Source organism: Molossus molossus, unplaced genomic scaffold (genome assembly GCF_014108415.1).
Source record: "Molossus molossus isolate mMolMol1 unplaced genomic scaffold, mMolMol1.p scaffold_m16_p_22, whole genome shotgun sequence".
NCBI classification, from domain to species: domain Eukaryota; kingdom Metazoa; phylum Chordata; class Mammalia; order Chiroptera; family Molossidae; genus Molossus; species Molossus molossus.
The window spans coordinates 37721055-37739565 of record NW_023425358.1 but is presented as its reverse complement, the minus strand read 5'-3'; the positions used below and the strand labels follow the sequence as shown (position 1 = coordinate 37739565).

At 59.6% G+C, this 18511-nt stretch overlaps 1 protein-coding gene across 5 annotated transcripts; it reads left to right on the top strand.

Moving 5' to 3' along the window:
- STX2 (syntaxin 2) lies at nt 1-13809 on the top strand. Of its 5 annotated transcripts, none has more exons than XM_036276944.1 (9): nt 1-78; nt 1807-1906; nt 2705-2779; nt 3773-3846; nt 5021-5129; nt 6955-7028; nt 7102-7239; nt 9823-9933; nt 11544-11644. In XM_036276944.1, exons 1-9 carry the CDS (start codon nt 58-60, stop codon nt 11622-11624), a joined length of 783 nt encoding a protein of 260 aa, XP_036132837.1. In that variant the 5' UTR covers nt 1-57; the 3' UTR covers nt 11625-11644. The 5 variants fall into 5 exon arrangements, with proteins under 5 accessions (XP_036132837.1, XP_036132838.1, XP_036132841.1 ...); XM_036276945.1 differs by having other exon boundaries at nt 11547-11639; XM_036276948.1 differs by lacking the exons at nt 6955-7028; nt 7102-7239 and adding an exon at nt 13729-13809 and having other exon boundaries at nt 11547-11662.
- The last annotated feature ends 4702 nt before the right edge of the window (nt 13810-18511 follow it).

Sequence of the window (18511 nt, the reverse complement as noted above, 5' to 3'; positions counted from 1 at the left end):
CAGCGCAGCAAGGATGAGGACGGGGACACGGCCGTGGCGGTGGAGCGGGACCACTTCATGGACGACTTCTTCCACCAGGTGAGGCCGTGGGCGCGGCGGTCAGACCTCCCGCCCTCCTCCGAGGTCGCTGCTGTTGGAGACGGAGTTCCCCCGAGGTGTGGTTTCATTAGCACAGCCCCTCCCGTCCAGCCGTTCTTGGTCCTAGGGAGCCGTGGGCGTGGGGAGGGACCCCGTTCGCTGAGGTTCTGCATGGGCGGGCCAGGGTGGCTGGGGCCAGTAGGTGGCGGGGGGCCGGCAGGTGGCAGGGGGCCGGCAGGTGGCCAGGGGGGCCGGCAGGTGGCGGGGGGCCGGCAGGTGGCGGGGAGGCCGGCAGGTGGCGGGGGGCCGGCAGGTGGCGGGGGGCCGGCAGGTGGCCGGGGGCCGGCAGGTGGCGGGGGGCCCCGCAGGTGGCGGGGGGCCCGCAGGTGGCGGGGGGCCCCGCAGGTGGCGGGGGGCTGGCAGGTGGCTGGCACCACCTCAGGTGAGCTCCCTCGTCGGTTTTGCAGACGTCCTCACCCAAGGCCAGCAGCGCTCCCTGACCAAGGGCCCCGGGGTCCTTTGGAAGGGGGCGTCCTGGGGGGGCGGGAGGCGGCCGAGTGAGGTGTGCCCAGCGTGCTCCCCGTTCACCCAGCTCCCGTTCACCCAGCGCCCGGGCCAGAGCCCGCAGCGTGTATTTTCAGTCTTGGATAGAGCTCCCAGCTCTTTTCTGGAGAAGTTCTGCAAACTCTGACTTCGGGCTAAGGGCCTGTGGGTTCTCTGCTCACAGGGGAAGGGTCACTGTGGGCGCTCAGGCTGACCTCTCGGGGTCCGCGCGGCCCCCACGCTGGAACTGTGCCCGCTGGCCGGCCGTTCCCGCTCCCTCTCAGGCCCCAGGCTCATGCCGTGTTTACATTCTTAAACCCAGTGTAGTCAGGGGTCACTTCTGCATGATTTTAGTTTTTGAAATTGAGCACAGAACAAGGGTTCTGGCTTTGTTCAACATGAAGCAGAGGCCTCAGCGTGGTGACACTGGGCCTTGGCTAAACATTGTCACAGCCCCGTAGGTTTTGCTGGTCAGTATTGATGGTTGTTGCCATAGTCATCACTTAATATGGTGCATATCTTCTTAATTTAAAAAAAAATTTTTTCCTTTATTGATTTAAAATTTTTTTTCCCCTTTATTGATTTTAGAGAGAGAGGAAAGGAGAGGAGGAGAGAGATAGAAACATCGATGGGAGAGAACGCTGATTGGCCGTCTCCTGCACGCCCCCCACTGGGGATCAGGCCCACAGCCTGGGCGTGCGCCCTGACCGGGAATGAACCAGTGACCTCTTGGTGCAGGGTCGACACTCAACCACTGAGTCATACCAGCTGGGCTATCTTCTTAATTTTTATTTATTTTAAATCCTCACCCGAGGATATTTTTCCATTTATCTTCAGATAGAGTGGGAGGGAGGGAGGGAGGGGGAGAGAGAGAGAGAAAGAAGGAGGGGGACACATTGATTGGTTGCCTCCCGCACAACCCCAATCATGGCTGGGGACGAACCACAACTGAGGTACGTGCCCTTGACCAGGATCACTGGCCCCGCGGGCCGACGCTCTAACCGATGAGCCAAACTGGCCAGGGCTGGTGTGTATCTTTTTAATCAAGTGATTGTCAGTGTGGGATGGGAAATGGCTTTATTTTCTCGTGTGTCATTACTCACCCACGTCCCTCCGTCATCCTTCCCTTCCTAGCCATGGGAAGTTAGAATCTGCCCCACGGTGATGACCCTCTCTCCCCCCTAGGTCGAGGAGATTAGGAACAGTATATATAAAATCGCTCAGTATGTGGAAGAAGTGAAGAAAAACCACAGCATCATTCTTTCTGCACCAAACCCGGAAGGGAGTAAGTTGTGTCTGTCTGTCCGTGTGCCGGTCTCTCTCACTGTGGGTCACACAGGCCTTGGCCCTTGCTGGAGCTTGTCAGACACTGGTCCCAGCAGCCGCTCCTCGGGCGTGGGCTCCTACAGCACCCGCGTCTGGGTGCTCAGCTGGGCGCCGCTGCGGGAATACCCAGACGCCACCCATGAGCCAGGTGCTAGTCCAGCAGAGAGGCTCTGTGGAGCTCCGGTCCGGTCAGGGACGCGGGTCCGCATTGTGTCCACTGTCGGACAGGAAGGAGGGTTTGTGTCCAGATGGACACTGAACAGGGATTGGTTCAGAGGACACTGCTGGCTGGAGCAGGTGCAAAGGTGAGCAGACGGGAAGGATTTCCCGCCTCAGCAAGGCGGGGCGTGGAGTGTGCCGTCCTGGGGTCCCTGAGGGTGGTACGGACGCAGCTGATTTTAAATGAACCAGCGTCAGGGTGTGAACATTTCAGGGGAGGTGCTCCCCTGACCGCGGTGAGTTCGGAGACTGTGAGGGTGGGTCTGCTCCGGCGGTGTCCCTGCTGCACGGAGCCCGCGTCCCTGGGCGCGTCCCTTCCCCTCCCGTGCGAGCCCTCATTCGTCCCGGAGAAGGCTTCTCTCACGTGGGCAGCGAGACTGCCCGCCAGCACCCCACGGACAACCCCCGCCCGCAGGAGCGTTTCTGCAGACGCACGCACACTCGAACATCCGCCGGATACCGTGCCATGGACCTTTACTGGCCATTACCGATGCTGGACAATGTCGCTCACAACTTTTTTTCTTTTCTCATTTTAAAGAAATAAAAGATGAGCTTGAAGATCTGAATAAAGAAATCAAGAAAACTGCCAATAAAATTCGCACCAAGTTAAAGTGTGAGTTTAAAGTTTGGGCTTTTGTTTTATCCTGGATGGTGGGCCTGTAGGTGGTTATCATTTTTTTCTTTATACTTTTTTATTCTTTTATATTTTAAGAAAGTTAAAACTGTGAGCAATGAAATAAACCTGTAGGTATGTACTTGGGGTAGTAAGTCTTTTTTCAAAGTTCTTCCTCATCCTAGATGTTTAACACCAGCTCCAGGGACTGCGTAGCTGTCTGTTAGCCTTAGATTCGGGGAGGGCGCTAGCTCGCAGACCGCTGATCTCCGAGGGGCAGAGGTTACCACGCTTGTCTAAGCGCTGGCATCGGGAAGGTGGGTCCCGAGGCACCTGTTAGCCAGCAGGTGTTCAGAGCCTCTGGTGCCTGCATCTGGGGGTGTGGGTCCACCGCCGCGCGACAGCCACGCTTTGAGCGGCTACGCTGTCCGTAGGACGCAGACAGAGGGGGCAAAACACACATTATACTTAATTCCACAAACTAGCATTCAGGTCGGAAAGGACTTGGTGTTACGGCACATTTCTGCCCTGTCTGGAAACAGGGAGGTGACGGACTGGCACAGCCCAGCGGCCGCTCCTGCCCCGCACGGACGGTCCGGACGCCCAGACCCCGGTGGCGTCGCAGGACAGGGTTCAGGGTGTGTTTCTGGGTGAGGGCCGCGTGCTGTGGCTGGCGCCGTGTCGCTCGAGGTTTTAAAGTGCCTCTTCCCCAGAGCACTGTCCGTTTGGAGACACCAGGACGTTTGTCCGTCAGCATGCCAGGCTCCGGGCTTGCGGCGCTCACCCCGACGGGCGCCCAGCAGGGCTCAGGTTGTTCTTCCTCTTAAATGTTAACCCAGAACATCTGGTTTTATTTTATGATATTATCAGCAATGGATGATTATTATTGAGATCCAAACATTTACTAGGAGTTGAAAAGGTAAGAAGGAAGAGAGTTTTGACGTTGGACTCGTCCATTTTTAGCTGAAAGGTGACTCTCCCGTTTGTTTCCAGCCATCGAACAAAGTTTGGCTCAGGATGAGGGCGGGCAGCGCACCTCCGTGGACGCCCGGATACGGAGGACCCAGGTTAGACCGTCAGCTCCCCGGCAGCAGGGATGTCGGAACAGCTTCGTGCCTCTTTTCCGCTGCCCGATAAGGTCACCTCGCTGTAGAGGAACCTCCGGTTTGTGCGCTAAAAAGATGCAGTCTTCGTTGATTGATCACCTTGCTGTCAGGAAGACCTGACCCTGCCCGACAGCGGAGGCTGAGCACGAGGCTCTGGGGACAGAGCTGGGCTGGGAGCGGGCGGTCGGCTGCTACCGTGGTGGTGACCTGACTTCTCCCGGCCTTCCCTCTGAGTGGGGTGGTGATTGTGGAATCAAATCAGACAATACACGGAGAGTTCTTTCTTTTGGTTAATCCTCACCTGCGGATATTTTCCTATTGATTTTTTATTTTTGGAGAGAATGGAGGGGTGGGAGGAGAGAGAGAAACATTAATTTGAAAGAGACACATCGATTGGCTGCTTCCCGCACAACCTCAAAAGGGGCCGGGGATAGAACCTGCAACCCAGGTACGTGCCCTTGACGGAACTGAACCCTTGACGCTCTGGTCCTTGGACTGATGCTCTGACCGCTGAGCCAAGCCGGCCAGTGTGCATGGAGAGTCCTCAGCATAGATTCTGTTATGGAGGAAGTGGCTATCTTTTTTTTTTTTTTAAATATATTTTTTAGAGAGAGGAAGGGCGAGAGAAACATCAATGTGAGAGAGAAACGTCGATTGGCCACCTCCTGCACGCCCCCTACTGGGGATCGAGCCCACAACCCGGGCATGTGCCCTGACCAGGAATTGAACCGGGACCTCTCAGTCCAGGGGAGGATGCTCAGTCCACTGAGCCATACCAGCCGGGCAATTGCTGTCATTCTTATTTTCCCTTTGAAAGAGTAGCTTAATAGTTTGAATTTTCATAATGGGATGTTTTTATATATCTCTTTCAACAGAAGAAATGAGCCCGGCTGGTGTGGCTCAGTGGTTGAGCGTTGACCCTGCACCAAGAGATCGCTTGTTTGATTCCCAGTCAGGGCACATGCCCAGGTTGTGGGCCTGACCCCCAGAGGGGGGCGTGCAGGAGGCGGCCGGGTGATGTTCTCTCTCATCAATGTTTCTATTTCTTTCCCTTCCTCTCTAAAATCAATAAAGATAAAGTATAAAAACAAAAAGGAGTGACGTTGCACGTTGACCTGGTTTTCACTGTCCCTAGCATTCGGTGCTGTCTCGGAAGTTCGTGGAGGTCATGACAGAGTACAACGAAGCGCAGACCCTCTTCCGGGAGCGGAGCAAGGGCCGGATACTGCGCCAGCTGGAAATAAGTGAGTGGACGCAGCGCCTTCGTTAGGAGCGCGGCTGTCTGAGGGCTGCCCCCCTCGCTAGGAGCGCGGCTGTCTGAGGGCTGCCCCCCTCGTTAGGAGCGCGGCTGTCTGAGGGCTGCCCCCGTCCGAGCATGGTGGCTCCGGCAGAGCCGTCCGTCTGTCCTGCCTACGCAGTGAGACTCGGCTCCTCCCAGTTCCCGCTGGGGGGCCCACCGCGCCTGCCGCCCATGTGTCCTGCAGGGATGCGGCCGCGGGTCTTCACCTTGCTCTCTGATTCCCAGTCGCGTGCCCAGTCCTTCCTGCCCCGCTGGGCAGGTGGCTCTCCGTGGGCTTAGGGTTCTGCTCTCTGGGGAGCGGCACTGACCCCCCACTCCAGCCTGTCTTGCGAGGGCGTCTGTGTAGCCCGCGTCTCCCCGCAGAGGGGGTTTGCTCGCCCACCATCCAGGATCCGGGGCCTCAGCTGTGACGCACCCTGAGGGGCAGCGTCCTCAGCTGCGAGGATGGGGTGCGGCCCTGAGCGGGAACCTCACTAAGCGCCCTTTCAACAACTTTGGGGGACATGACTAAAATGCCACGTGGGTGGCGCAACACCCCCACGTGTGCCCAGGTCAGAAGTAGGTTCACAGTTCGTAGGGAAAATCACCAGAATCCGTCAGTGAATGATAGTCCAGTAAGTTGCATCCCACAGAGTCGCACTGGAAGCCCGCTCCCGCCCCACCCTGTGCGTTCGTGCAGCCCATTGGAGAGCGTTCCCATCACTCCGGGTGGCGCTGGTCCCCCGGTCAGTCCCTGGTTCCCTGCTCTGAGCCCAGGCACCCAGCGACCTTTCATCGCGATCCGCCTGTGCTGGGCAGTGCGTACACACGGAGTCACGGCACGTGGGCGTCGTGGCCGGCCTCTGCCACGAACCCGCATGTCAGGTCGACCACACGGCAGGCGCCCGCTCCATCCCTGTGTGTGGCCTGTCGGTCCCTGCTGGGCGGCCACGCTCGTCTCTGTGCGCCGGGGCCCGGGCTGCGTCCAGCGCCTGGTGGCTGTGAGTGCGGCTGCCGCCACCGTGCACGTCCAGTGATATTCAGTCACTATAACGGTCATCCGTCTTGTCTCTTGTGGCACAGACGGTGGAGAATAGCCAGGGTCAGTTTGTTTTTTCTTTTTTCTTTTTTTTTTATCCTCACCCGAGGATATTTTTCCATTTTTTGTACAGATAGAGTGGGAGGGAGACAGAGGAAGGGAGAGAGAGGGAGAAACATCGATGTGAAGGGACACATCGAGTGGCTGCCACCCGCACGACCAACCAGGGCCGGGGACAAACTGCAACCGAAGTACGTGCCCTTAGCGGGAACCGAACCCGGGTCTCTCCGGACCGCAGGCTGAAGCTCTAACCGCTGAGCCAAACTGGCCAGGGCCAGTTTGTTTTTTCTTAGAGCACGTTGACCCGTGAAGCTCAAGGTAAAATACTGAGGACCACACGTGGATTCCCATCCGCGTCTGTCTGTGTTTAGACACTAATAACCTGCTGCGCTCAGCCGGCCCTTCCCGTGAGCCAGGAAGACAGACGTGCTGCAGCTTATGTGCCCGTTTCCTCTTGTGGTGGTTTCTCCTTCATGCTGAGAGTAGATGTTACTTTTCATTCCAGTCAGAAGGGTTTTCATGAGCGTTTTCCAGTTCTTCCCAGTTCTCAGTCTCTCCTCAGTGCCTAAGGGGCTACGCTCGAAACATTGTTCACACTGTTAGCGGCTCAGCTTTCGGTGGCTGGCGTGGGGGTAAAGCCACACTTAGCTGTGGTCGCAGTCTGAAGGGGGCTTTCCCTGTCCACGCGCAGCTGGGAAGACGACCACGGACGCCGAGCTGGAGGCCATGCTGGAGAGCGGGAGCCCGTCGGTGTTCACCTCCGACGTGAGTGTGCGGCGTCCCCCGCGGCGGGCCCGCGTCCGCAGCAGCCCCTCACCGGGCTTCTCTCGCTCCTCAGATCATCTCAGACTCACAGATCACGAAACAAGCGCTGAACGAGATTGAGTCGCGCCGCAGGGACATCCTGCGGCTGGAGACCAGCCTCCGCGAGCTGCGCGAGCTGTTTGTGGACATGGCCGTGCTGGTGGAGACGCAGGTGAGCGCGGCCCCTCCGCCGCCCGGCCAGCGGCTTGGGAACCCGCCCGGCTGGCCGCAGCGTTCCTGGGAGGCCGTTGCTGGGCTGCGGCCTCGGAACTCAGAAGTCAGTGCAGTGTCGCTGAGACGCGAGACTGAAGTGCTGTGAGCAGCTTGAACGTGCGTGGTAGGAGCTGACCTAGGTGACCGGGTGCTGACGTGTTCACGGAGGATTCTTAATGGAGTATGCAAATGTTGTGCTGGGATTTTAAATTAAGAGGGAGATATAAACCCGTGTGTGTGTGTGTGTGTGTGTGTACATATATATTTTTTAAATCCTCACCTGAGGATATTTTCCCATTTATCTTCAGACGGGGGGGAGGGGGAACATTGATGTGAGAGGGACACTGACCGGTTGCCTCCCGTACGACCCCGACCAGGGCCGGGCACCGAACTGCACCCGAGGTGCGTGCCCTTGACCAGAATCGAACCCGTGACTCATGGTACGCAGGCCGATGCTCTAAACACTGAGCCAACCTGGCCAGGGCCTTATGTGTGTATATATTCACACACGTGTATAAGTAAATATACACGCAGTACACATACGTGTGCACATGCCACGAGCTCGGCGACGTGGAAGTCGTCACAGCAGGGAAGAAACACACAGACGGTATAGTGAGCACGGGCGGGGGCGTCCGGTTTCATTCTCCGGACTCTGTGTTCCTACAAGGAGCACACGTTGGAGTGACGAAGGCGTGGGGAAGGGAACGAGCCCGGAGGAGCCCCCCCCCCCCCGTGGGCGGAGAGCCTGGAACTGGCACGTGTGCGACCTCGTCCAGCACACGGGGTGGAGGGTGGGCAGGTGGGCAGGTGGGCACGACCCTGTGAGAGGCTGAAGCGTTGGTGCAGTTCTGGGGAGCTCCGTGGGGTTCAGGTGAATGCAGCCGCTGCACTGTCAGGCGTGGGGCGTCGGCACCAGCCCCCGTGACGCTGGGTCAGCTGCGTGTCATCCGGGGGTGGGCAGGAACCGGCCCCTGGAGGCCCCGCCTGGCCGTTCATTTGCCGTGACGGCCTGGGCAGCAGGGGGGCCCTGAGGCGCAGGGCTCGGGCCCCAGAAGAACACTGTGTTTTGAGGAGCTTGACCTTGGACGTGTGTGTGGATGCGGGGGGACCAGCGAGCACGGGGGTCTGACGCGGGCGGGCCTGCGGCCGTTCGCGAGGGGCCTGCAGCTCGCGTGGTCAGGACGTGTCCCGAGGGGGGACCAGCGAGCACGGGGGTCTGACGCGGGGGGGCCGGCGGCCGTTCGCGAGGGGCCTGCAGCTCGCGTGGTCAGGACGTGTCCCGAGGGGGGACCAGCGAGCACGGGGGTCTGACGCGGGGGGGCCGGCGGCCGTTCGCGAGGGGCCTGCAGCTCGCATGGTCAGGACGTGTCCCGAGGGGGGACCAGCGAGCACGGGGGTCTGACGCGGGGGGGCCGGCGGCCGTTCGCGAGGGGCCTGCAGCTCGCGTGGTCAGGACGTGTCCCGAGGGGGGACCAGCGAGCACGGGGGTCTGACGCGGGCGGGCCGGCGGCCGTTCGCGAGGGGCCTGCAGCTCCGCGTGGTCAGAAAGTGTCCGGAGGAAGCAGCCCGGCCGGAGAACACCGAGCTCTCTGAGGGCGAGACTCCGCCTTGGCCTTCGGTCACCCGCCTCCTGCCAGAGGGGCTGCGTGGGCCCGTTGGAAATCACTGCGCTTGCCGCCCGCGGTTTCCTCGGAGAATCTGTTGTGTTGCAGCAGGTCTAGTGCGGAACACGTAGTGGAAGCAGCGAGTGTCCGCTTGAGAACAAACCAGTCACTTGTCCTCTCGACGCCTGCGCTGCGCGGCGACTGCTGGGCGAAGGAGAGCAGGTGCCGGCCCCCCGCCACGCGCCACCCCCGCCCGCTCACCTGCTCAGTGTCGGACGCGAGCTCGCCCTGGTTTACCCACATTGTAAAGAAATTGCAGCGTCTGCCCGTAGAAAAGCTGTCATCCTGTCCCTGTGTCTGTGCTGCCGTGAAATCCGAGTTCAGCCTCGAGCACCTGCCTCCCTTCTCGGCTCGTCCTCCGAGCGCTGGCCGGGGACGCACGCCGCGCACCCGCCGGGCCTGCCGCTGGTGACCCGTGCTCTCCTCCCCGTTCCCCCCCCTCTGTCTTATTTCTATTTCTTTGTTTTGTTTTTTTAATCCTCACCCGAGGACACTTTTTCGTTTATCATCAGATGGAGCGGGAGGGGGGAGGGAGGGAGAGAGAGAGAAACATCGACGTGAGAGAGACACATCCACCGGCCGCCTCCCGCACAACCCGACCAGGGCCGGGGACAAACTGCAACCGAGGTGCGTGCCCTTGACCGGAATCGAACCCGGGACTCACTGGTCCGCGGGCCGACGCTCCAACCGCTGAGCCAAACCGGCCAGGGCTCTTTCAGTTCTTTTTAAAGTAGCCATTGACTTTGATTCCTTTGTATTAGTGCCTTTGTAACGGTCTCATCGTTCTGTGAATGTCGGAAACCATATCCATTCCATGCTCGCCGTGAGGTCTGAGGACGCGATGACGCCAGCGTCTAAGTGTGAGACTCTGTTCGCAGGGCGAGATGATCAACAACATAGAGAGAAACGTGATGAGCGCTGCCGACTACGTGGAGCAGGCCAAGGAGGAGACCAAGAGAGCCACCAAGTACCAGAGCAGAGCGCGGCGGGTGAGTGCGTCCTCCTCCTCGCTGTCTCCAGCGGTCATGCTGATGTGAGCGACTCCGCGGGTGTTCCAGGCAATAAAACTTCCTTAACGTTCTGGTTTCAAACGCAAGTAATTCTTTTTGCTGAGAAGCTTGAAGTTTGTTGGATAAATCACGTTGACCGTGAACCCGTCTGTGTTCTTAGTGATTACGACCCCTCACAACCGGGGTCCCGCGTCCCCCTTTCCTAGGTTGGATCTGGTTCATTCCAGGGTTCTCTGTTTCTCGGGTCATTATTTGGAGGGAAACAAACTAAAGGGATCGGAAATTCTCCTAAAACCCAGTGATTACACAGCCTTTGCCATGAACACGTGATTCTCAGGCATTACTGTAGGCTGGGCCTGAGGTGCTGCGCAGCGTCCCGGTCACGCTCTGCGATGAGACGGAGTGTTTCTGCCACACGTGCATGAGTGTGTGCGCGTGCACACGTGTGTGCACATATGTGTGCATGTGCACGTGTGCGCACATGTGTGTGAGCGGAAGCTCTCCTAGGAAAACAGCGGGAGCACGCAGTGGCTGCGATGGGGTCGGGCGGTGTGTGGGCGCCATGGCGTCCTTGCCCCCAGTCCCGCTTCTCCTTCGACCGACCAAATCCAGGCTTTCCGGGGTGCCAGCCTCCTCCTCCCCCGACAGCCGGCTGCCTGCCGGCTCGGGGCCGGCCTGGGAGGGTCCAGCCAGCTCAGCAGAGGCCTGGACCAGAGAACTTGCAGGGTCCGGACAGCGAGGAGCGGGCGCCCCGTGCAGACGCACCTGTGGTGACGTCCGGCCTCCCCGGGGCGCTGTCAGCCCCGCCTCCCTCGCCAGCCCGTGGCAGGTGCTCGTGGTCCCGGGTGTGGTGCCGCTCCCGTTGCTTTGGGTTATCACTCGGTCGGGCGCTGAACCTCGAAGCAGCGCGAGGGGACGAGGCCCTGGTGCAGCCCTGTCTTCCCTGGGAGAGCCGTCCGCGGAGCCTGCGCGGCGTGTGGGTCTGGTGGACAGTCCCAGGGCTCACTGGTTCAGGAAGGTGAGGGGTGCACCTGCCGGTCAGCCGCTCTGGGAGCCGGGTCTGTGCCTCACCTGGGTGCCGGCTGTCGAAAATGTGGCCCAATTGGAAGGCTGCTGCTCTCTGCTCTGAATGTCCGACAGCCACGACCGCGCTCCTTCGGCTGGGGTGCTGCCGCGTCTCCGTCCCGCAGGGGCTGGCTGCCCTCCTGTCCTCCCGCCTTCTCCCCTGCAGCTGTGGCCCCCGAGAGACCAGGGGTCTGTGGGGCGGGAGCAGCACGGGGTCTAACGGCCAACAACAGAACGAACATCTCGCGGGCTGGGCTGGCCGATAGCTCTGAACGGGAACCGGTCAGTTCGCCAGGAGCTGATCAGACGGTGTGATGGTGCAGGCCCCTCACTGCCGACACCGGAACCCTCTGCCCCGAGGACTCTGGCCTCACATGAAAAGTCACTCTTTCCGAGAATAAGAACTGTCCGAGGGAATCAGTCGGGCGTCCTGTAACGGCGATGTAAACGGGTTCTGGTGGGCGGTTGCAGTTGAGCCGCGTGCGGCCTCCTGCGGCGGGAGACCAGCCTCTCTCCTTTGGCAGAAGAAGTGGGTGATCGTGGCTGCGGCTGTGCTGCTGGTCGCCCTGCTCGTCCTGGTCATCGGCCTGTCCGTCGGCAAGTGAGGCGTGGACAGCGTCAGCGCCGGCCCTGCGTCGCGGCGGTAAGTGCCGGTGCCCTGCCCTGCGCCTGCCCCTCTGCCCAGACCACACGCCTGCCCAGGCCCTTGGCGCCCTCCCGAGCGCCGGGCTGCCCGCCCCTCACGTCTAGGCCAGGCCGCCTCCCGTGGTTCACGAAAGCGCCTGGGTTCCCTGGTGCCACGGGGACGGGAGGCAGACAGCAGCACCTGTCTCCCGGCGTCCTGTGTTCTAAACTGTTTTTTTTTATCCTCACCTGAGCACATTTTTATTTGATATTTTGTTCAGACAGAGTAGGAGGGAGAGAGAGAGAGAAACATCGACATGAAAGGGACACATCGAGTGGCTGCCTCCCACATGACCAACCAGGGCCGGGGACAAACTGCAACCGAGGTACGTGCCCTTAGCGGGAACCGAACCCGGGTCTCTCTGGACCGCAGGCCGACGCTCTAACCGCTGAGCCACGCCGGCCGGGCCATCCCCTCTCCCCCACCGTCCTCTGCGTCCCGCCTGGGAAGACGGTCTCCCTCCCCGCAGGGCCCTGCTCCAGGCGTGGGAGCCGGAGCCATGGAGTTGACTCCAGTGGAGAACCTGACACTTGATGTTTTAGTTCATCTCTCAGACCTGAGCTTTCTGAACGACTGCAACAGCCGGCGCTGTTCTGTGAACTAGATTCGCTCCTCGTTCTACTGGAGCTAAAGCTGGGAACATGCAGCGAGAGCAGCCCCCCAGCCCTCCATCCGCTGTGTAGGGAGCCGCCCTTGAGTGAGACCTGGGGTCAGCTGGGGTCAGCCTGCGTCAGCCGGTCTGAGCGGGAGGCACGCGCGCCCTCGTCTGTCCGCTGGCTGGGGGAGGGTCGCCTCCCTCTGGGCTCGGCTCCCTGGGCGGGTGCACAGCTCACAGGGGCCTCAGGGCAGTCTGTGGTGTTAGGTGTGGACAGACCACCACTCCTCCCGAAGGGCCTGCCCGCAGGATCATCACCCCAGGGCGTCCTGGCTGCGGCAGTAGCCCTGGAGGAGTCTACCCCTGTTGTGGAAGTGACAGGGACAGACCGGGCACCTCGTTTGGAGAAGTGAGGTGCACAGGCCTGGTGGCCGTGTGGCTGGGTGGCCTGGTGGCCGTGTGGCCAGGTGGCCCGGTGGCCCACGCCCTCGGGTTTGGGTGGTTTCTGGGTGTGAGCTCAGCCTCGGGAGAAGCCTCCCAGTTTGTGCCCCTTCCAGCCGGGCTTCTCCCCTCCCCCGCCGGCAGGCTCCTGGGGGACCCTCGGTTTCTTACACCAAAGGTTCAGTGTTCGTCTGTGCACGGACGCTCGTCACCAAACAAAAGTTGAATGCTGTGTGGTCTGCTCCTGGCCGCGGACGCAGTGGGCGCTGAGTTAACAGACCACTGACTCTGACTCGTGCATCATACCACGACGTAAACACGTGGGAATGAGATCTTCCCAGCAAACGATGGTAGAGCCACGCAGACCTTTACGAAGCTGCGCACCCGCGACAGCACTGTGGGAGCTCACTGTGACCAGCGGGCGCTGACCTGGGGAAGCACACGGTGCCAAGGGCGCGGGCCCGGCCCTGCAGGAGCACAGGGCTGTTTCAGAAAGACACCTTGTAGTTCCTTTATTTATTTACTTAATTTTTTGAAATCCTCACCCGAGGATACTTTTCCATTTATCTTCAGACAGAGTGGGAGGGAGGGAGGGAGAGAAACATCGATGTGAGAGGGACACATCGACTTCGACTGGCTGCCTCCCACAGGACCTGGACCAGGGCCGGGGACGAACTGCAACCGAGGCATGTGCCCTTGACCGGAATCGAACCCGAGACTCACTGGTCTGCGGGCCGACGCTCTAACCACTGAGACAACCGGCCAGGGCCCACCTGTAGTTTATTGATTCAGTTTCATGTGTGCGTGTCTGTCACGTAGTGTTCTGCCTGTGAGTGTCCCTTCTCGCCCTCGTGTGGGTGACCTGTGGGTCCCTCCTTGAAACGGCGTGTGATTCACATGACCTCCAGGTGCAAGGCAGAGGCAGGGACCGGCGGTTTCTTTCCCTCGGTACCTTGCAAAGTAATTAGTGTTTTTCTTTATCTTGCAGAAAATGATGTTCATTATCATTTGTGTAGTTATCCTTGGAATTGTCCTAGCAGCAACATCGCCATAGCAACCACAGCTCGAGGCCCATGGCCCTGGGAGGCAGCCCACACCTGCGGCGAATCGGCACCCCGTTCCCCGAGGGGGCCCAGACAGCGTGACGTGTGGCACCCAGTGCTGACTCTCTAGGGGAACACAAGTGTCGTTCGGTGAAGACCTGGAAGCTTCCGGAAGGATGTGACGAGTTACCCAGACATCCTCGGACTCAGGGACACGGCACAGACCTCGCGCAACGTCACACTTGTTCCGCTGGCCTTAAAATAAGGAATTACTGAAATTTTCAATTTTTTTTTTTTATATTTCAGTGTTAAGAAGACGTGTGTAAAGTTTAATTAGGACTGTTTTATGTTCTGAAGCCGTTAGATTTCATCCGAGACCGTCTTCCCTCCCTCCTCCCCGCCGACCAGCCAATTAAGAGGCATTTTGTACTGTTTTAATTTGTGTGTGTTTATTGTTTGCATAAATAATTTTTATTAGCACAGAGCTGTTTTGTAAGATATCTATGATTTTAAATGTTTATAAATTAACTTTAATATATTAACACCTTAATTTACTCCATTTTTTTATATATTAAATGTTGCCTTTGGAAAGAAATAGGGGCTTCCTGTCAGAGCCGTTGGCCGATGTTTACAGTCCGCTGTCTGCGTGGATGACGGCGGCCGCACCAAGCGCCCGTCTCGGGCCCCGTCGCGGTGTCTATGAGGTGGCAGGTGCCCGAGGCCCACACAGTCCCGGCCCCGTCTCGGCCGTCCTCTGCCCGCTCCAGTCCCCAGACGGCAAATCCGTGACTGTGCTGTGGGGACCACGGTCTCTGCTCACTGACACAAGGCCTGGGTGTCCCGTTCACATCAGCAAAGCGACGCGGAGGCGGCGCCGGGGACCGAGACCACCGCTCTCTCCACTCAAGGAAGTTATTTCCAGACACCAAGTGATTCTTCTCGACGCAAACCATTGTGCAGATCACGTCAGTGTTCTCGTTAGAGACCAACCGTGGGGCCGGACTTTACAAGTTGTTTCCCAAAGCTCGTAGGAGTCTGTGATAATGGAACATTTTTATCGCTCATGAATGTTTTTATTATAACCACACGCTTTGGACTTGCGAAATGTATGAATGTTACAAGTGAATGCCCATCAGCAACTGGCTCACATTTTAAATGCAGGACACACCGGAGAGAGTGACCCCTGGTGGTTTCTGGCCTGGCTGTGGACGCATGTGGCCACGTGGCCACACCATTCGGTTTGAGGACGCGCAGAGATACCCGGTTCCACACGGTGCGAACTGTGTTCCTTAAGACAATTACGAATCCCACTCACTCATAATTTGTACAGCTAACTGCTTAGCTACGATCCAAGTCTGCGTTTATGCGTTTTACCTACTTGCTGATCACTGCCTACCAGTCTCTCAGGGGCCTCCAGCATACACTTGGAAGGCCTTTAGCGGTCTGCCCGCGGCCAGCTCACGAGGGGCCTGCGCGGGGCCCGAACTCGTCTCGGGGATGTTTGCCGAGAGATCATGCTTGTGCTGATGTCCCTCTGGTGCTCGTGTGGGTCTGTGTGATCACGTCCGCGTGGCCAGGAGCCTGGCGCTGGGGGCCCGTCCGCACCGGCCACGTCCTCTTGGTGGTCGGCCCTCACCTCCCACGGGGATCCTTGCTGTGTTTTTCCGAGTCGTTTTTCCTAGATTTGAAGTACTCACTGGATTTGTGTGTTTATAGTTGACGTTACGGGAATGCTTTTTTGATCTCTCTTTAGATATGTAGGTCATTGATCAGGTAACATCTCTGTACGTCGAAGCCTCTTGTGCCTATTTGAGATCAGACTTTCAAAATATATTTACAGGTTCACTTGCTGTCTTTTATTGTGTCTTCAGACACTTGGTGTTTACAAGGAAAAGCTCCCCGAGGACCAAAAAGAAACGAGCACACAAAAAGCATTTACTTCCTGCCTCGTCATTTCTGGAGAGATGTTTGGGGAGGCCTTTTATTGCATATCCATTAATAAAGTGTTCTGCTAAGAAAATCACTGTTACCCATGGTCATTATTTTAGGTCTTTGACAGACTTTTCACATCACGTGACTTGTCGTTCCTGCGGCCTCTGCGGCCCCGTCCCCAGCAGCGCCGGGCCAGGAGCCCCCGACCGTGCTGTTCCGACCAGCTGAGTCAGGGCTTTGCTGTGCTCAGTCTCTGGCTCTGAACGCATGGCCGATCTGACAGGTTCCCCAGCACTTATGAATAGGGGTGTCCCCCCATGCTCCAAGGCATCTGTCCTCCGTACTAATCTTCTGTTAGTCTTCCTCAGTGGGATTTCCTTAGTCCGTAACCCTTGCTGGATTCTGAGCAGGCTGGAAACGGATGTTCAGACACCAGAACGAGGAAATAACGAGCGTCAGGGGGTCCTGGAGAGGAGCTTGTGGAGATGATTTCTGCACCGCGACTGTGGCTCCAGACCCGTGGCTGCCGGGTCTGGCCTCGCTGCCCCCAGACGGTGAGCCTGGGTGTGCCAGCCAGGCGAGGAGCTGGGGCGTGGTTGTGGGCGCCTTGCCTGGCCGCACCTCCCCACGCTCCTGCTCCCGCCCGTCCTGGTGGCTCCGTGGGCTCCGTGGCTGCGGCGGCGTGGCCGTGCGCCCTGCTGCTGGAGGAGACAGGTGGCTCGCTTGCATTCGCAGAGAAGAGAAAGGATTCATGTGGCATCACGGCCGTTCAGTGGGAGGTGGCGGCAGGTTTTTCTGGGTCTCTGCTCAGAGCTGTCAGGACTGTGGACGGATGTTTCCACTGGATGGGGCGGGGGCTGCCCAGCTCGGCAGATGGTTGCTAAGACCCCGGAGGAGGCAGGCCGAGTGCAAGATGGGCAGCAAGATCCAGACCCACGAGGACAGATTGGGCAACTTCCTCCCCTGCCCAGTGCGCGTGGGCTTTCAGAAGATTCTGGGGCACCTGGGTGGCTGCGGTGGCATTTGGAGAATTATCTGGGAGAAGGGAACCAAGCCTGTCCCTGAAGGGAGCAGGGCCCTGTGGTCTGGGCAGACCAGGAAGGTCGGAAGGCCCTGCTCTCCGGCCCGCCGCTGGTCCCTGTCCATCCGAGCTGCTGACACAGGAATCACCAGCCCAGACACCTAACTGCCTCCGTGGTTTGCTCCCTTCCCGTCCTGGGCTGTGTCCCTTTGACACGGGGAGCGTGAGGCCGTGTCCCGCCCTCCGGCACAGACGTGTGAGCTCCCCTCCGTTTTTATTTCATGAAACACGCAGCCGTCACTCAAACACAGGACACCTGTGCACCAGGGACACAGCGGCGAACCGTCCAGGTAAAGTCCCGGCACCCGCGGTGCTTGCTGTCCAGAGCGGGGAACAAACAACACGACCGAGTAAAACACATCGTGTGCCAGGGGCGCTCAAGGTCCGGAGCGCGTCTCGAGAGGACAGAGCGCTCTGCACACGGGGTGGCCAGGGAAGCTCTGTCGGAAAGGTGACCTCTGAGGGACATGGCACAGGGGAGAGAGTGACCCATTTGGATTTCTGGGGGACGACGTTCCAAGTGGAGGAAGAAGCACGTGCAAAGGTCCTGAGGTTTGTTGGAGGCTGGTGGAGGAACTGGCAGGAGGCGAGGTCAGAGTCTGTAGTGTGTGTGTGTGCGCGTGTGCATGTGTTGGGGCCAGGAGGGTGGGGACCAGGTCACTCAGTGCCCTGGGGGCCATCCTAAGGACGTGGACTTTCACGCTGACGAAACAAAAGCCCCAGCAGCTCGTGTACAGACAACCGGTCTGATCTGATGTCCTCACGGTGCCGCCCACCTCCCATGTCGGACAAGACGGGAAGAGGAGGACCAGGGAGGAGGCGAGGGCCTTGGCGAGGGCACAGCAGAAACACCGCTTTGCCGGCAGCCGAGTGGAACACACGCGTGGTGGGATCCACGGAGGGACACGAGCCTGCCACGGCGGGACCCAGGAGACGGCGCGGCTGCGGGGCGGCTCCGGCGGCTGGCTGAGAGGCTGGTCCCGCGGGCGGAGGCCGGCGCCCACCGCGGGCAGCTGACCGCGGCCACAGCTGCTGGCTCAGACGTGACTCACGCTTGGAGCCTCCCACTTGCCGCCCCTCAGCGCTCGGCTCCAGTCAGATGGGAAAGCGAGTCGTGAGCAGGGTATTTCGGGCAGCATCTCCGCAGAGGTAACGCCAGCCGGGCAGGCACCCTCTCCTCCTGGGAAAGGTCCCCTGTGGACGCCCGGCGGGCCCCTGGGGCAGCGACCCCGGACCCGGGACCATCTCCCTGGCTGTTGGCGCCACCGGGCCGTTCAGACGAGCCCCGTCGCGAGGGCGTGAGTGCTGGGGTCTTACTGGGGACGGTTTTCCTCGGAGGCTGCACGTAGGTGGAACCGTGAGACCGGGCGGGTTTGCAGGAGGCCCGAGGTGCAGGTGGGGCTTGGGGCGGGAAGGGCAGACGAGGTGACCCGCCGAACACTGCGGATGGAGGACTGGCTGGAGCCAAAGACCCTCTGGGGGTCTGCGTCCGTCTGTCCTCACAGAGGGAGGAGCCGGGAGGCGGGAGCGGGTACCGGAGATCCGAGAACTCCCACGGGGGGGTGTGTTCACCGGAGCAGGGAGACGCCCGGCTCCCCGAACGTCCACCAGCGCGTTCCAGGTGCTGCCCCCGCTCCGTCTGTGAGCGAGGCGGCCTGAGACCTTGGACACGGCCAGATTCCACAGCTTCCGGACACCCCCTCCCGCTCACACTG

Bases quoted from the DNA above. Each gene is read 5' to 3' on its own strand.
- STX2 (XM_036276944.1), top strand. From the start codon at position 58: ATGGACGACTTCTTCCACCAG. The intron at 5,130-6,954 runs GTGAGTGGACGC...GTCCACGCGCAG, and splicing joins ACTGCGCCAGCTGGAAATAA to CTGGGAAGACGACCACGGAC. The intron at 9,934-11,543 runs GTGAGTGCGTCC...CTCCTTTGGCAG, and splicing joins ACCAGAGCAGAGCGCGGCGG to AAGAAGTGGGTGATCGTGGC.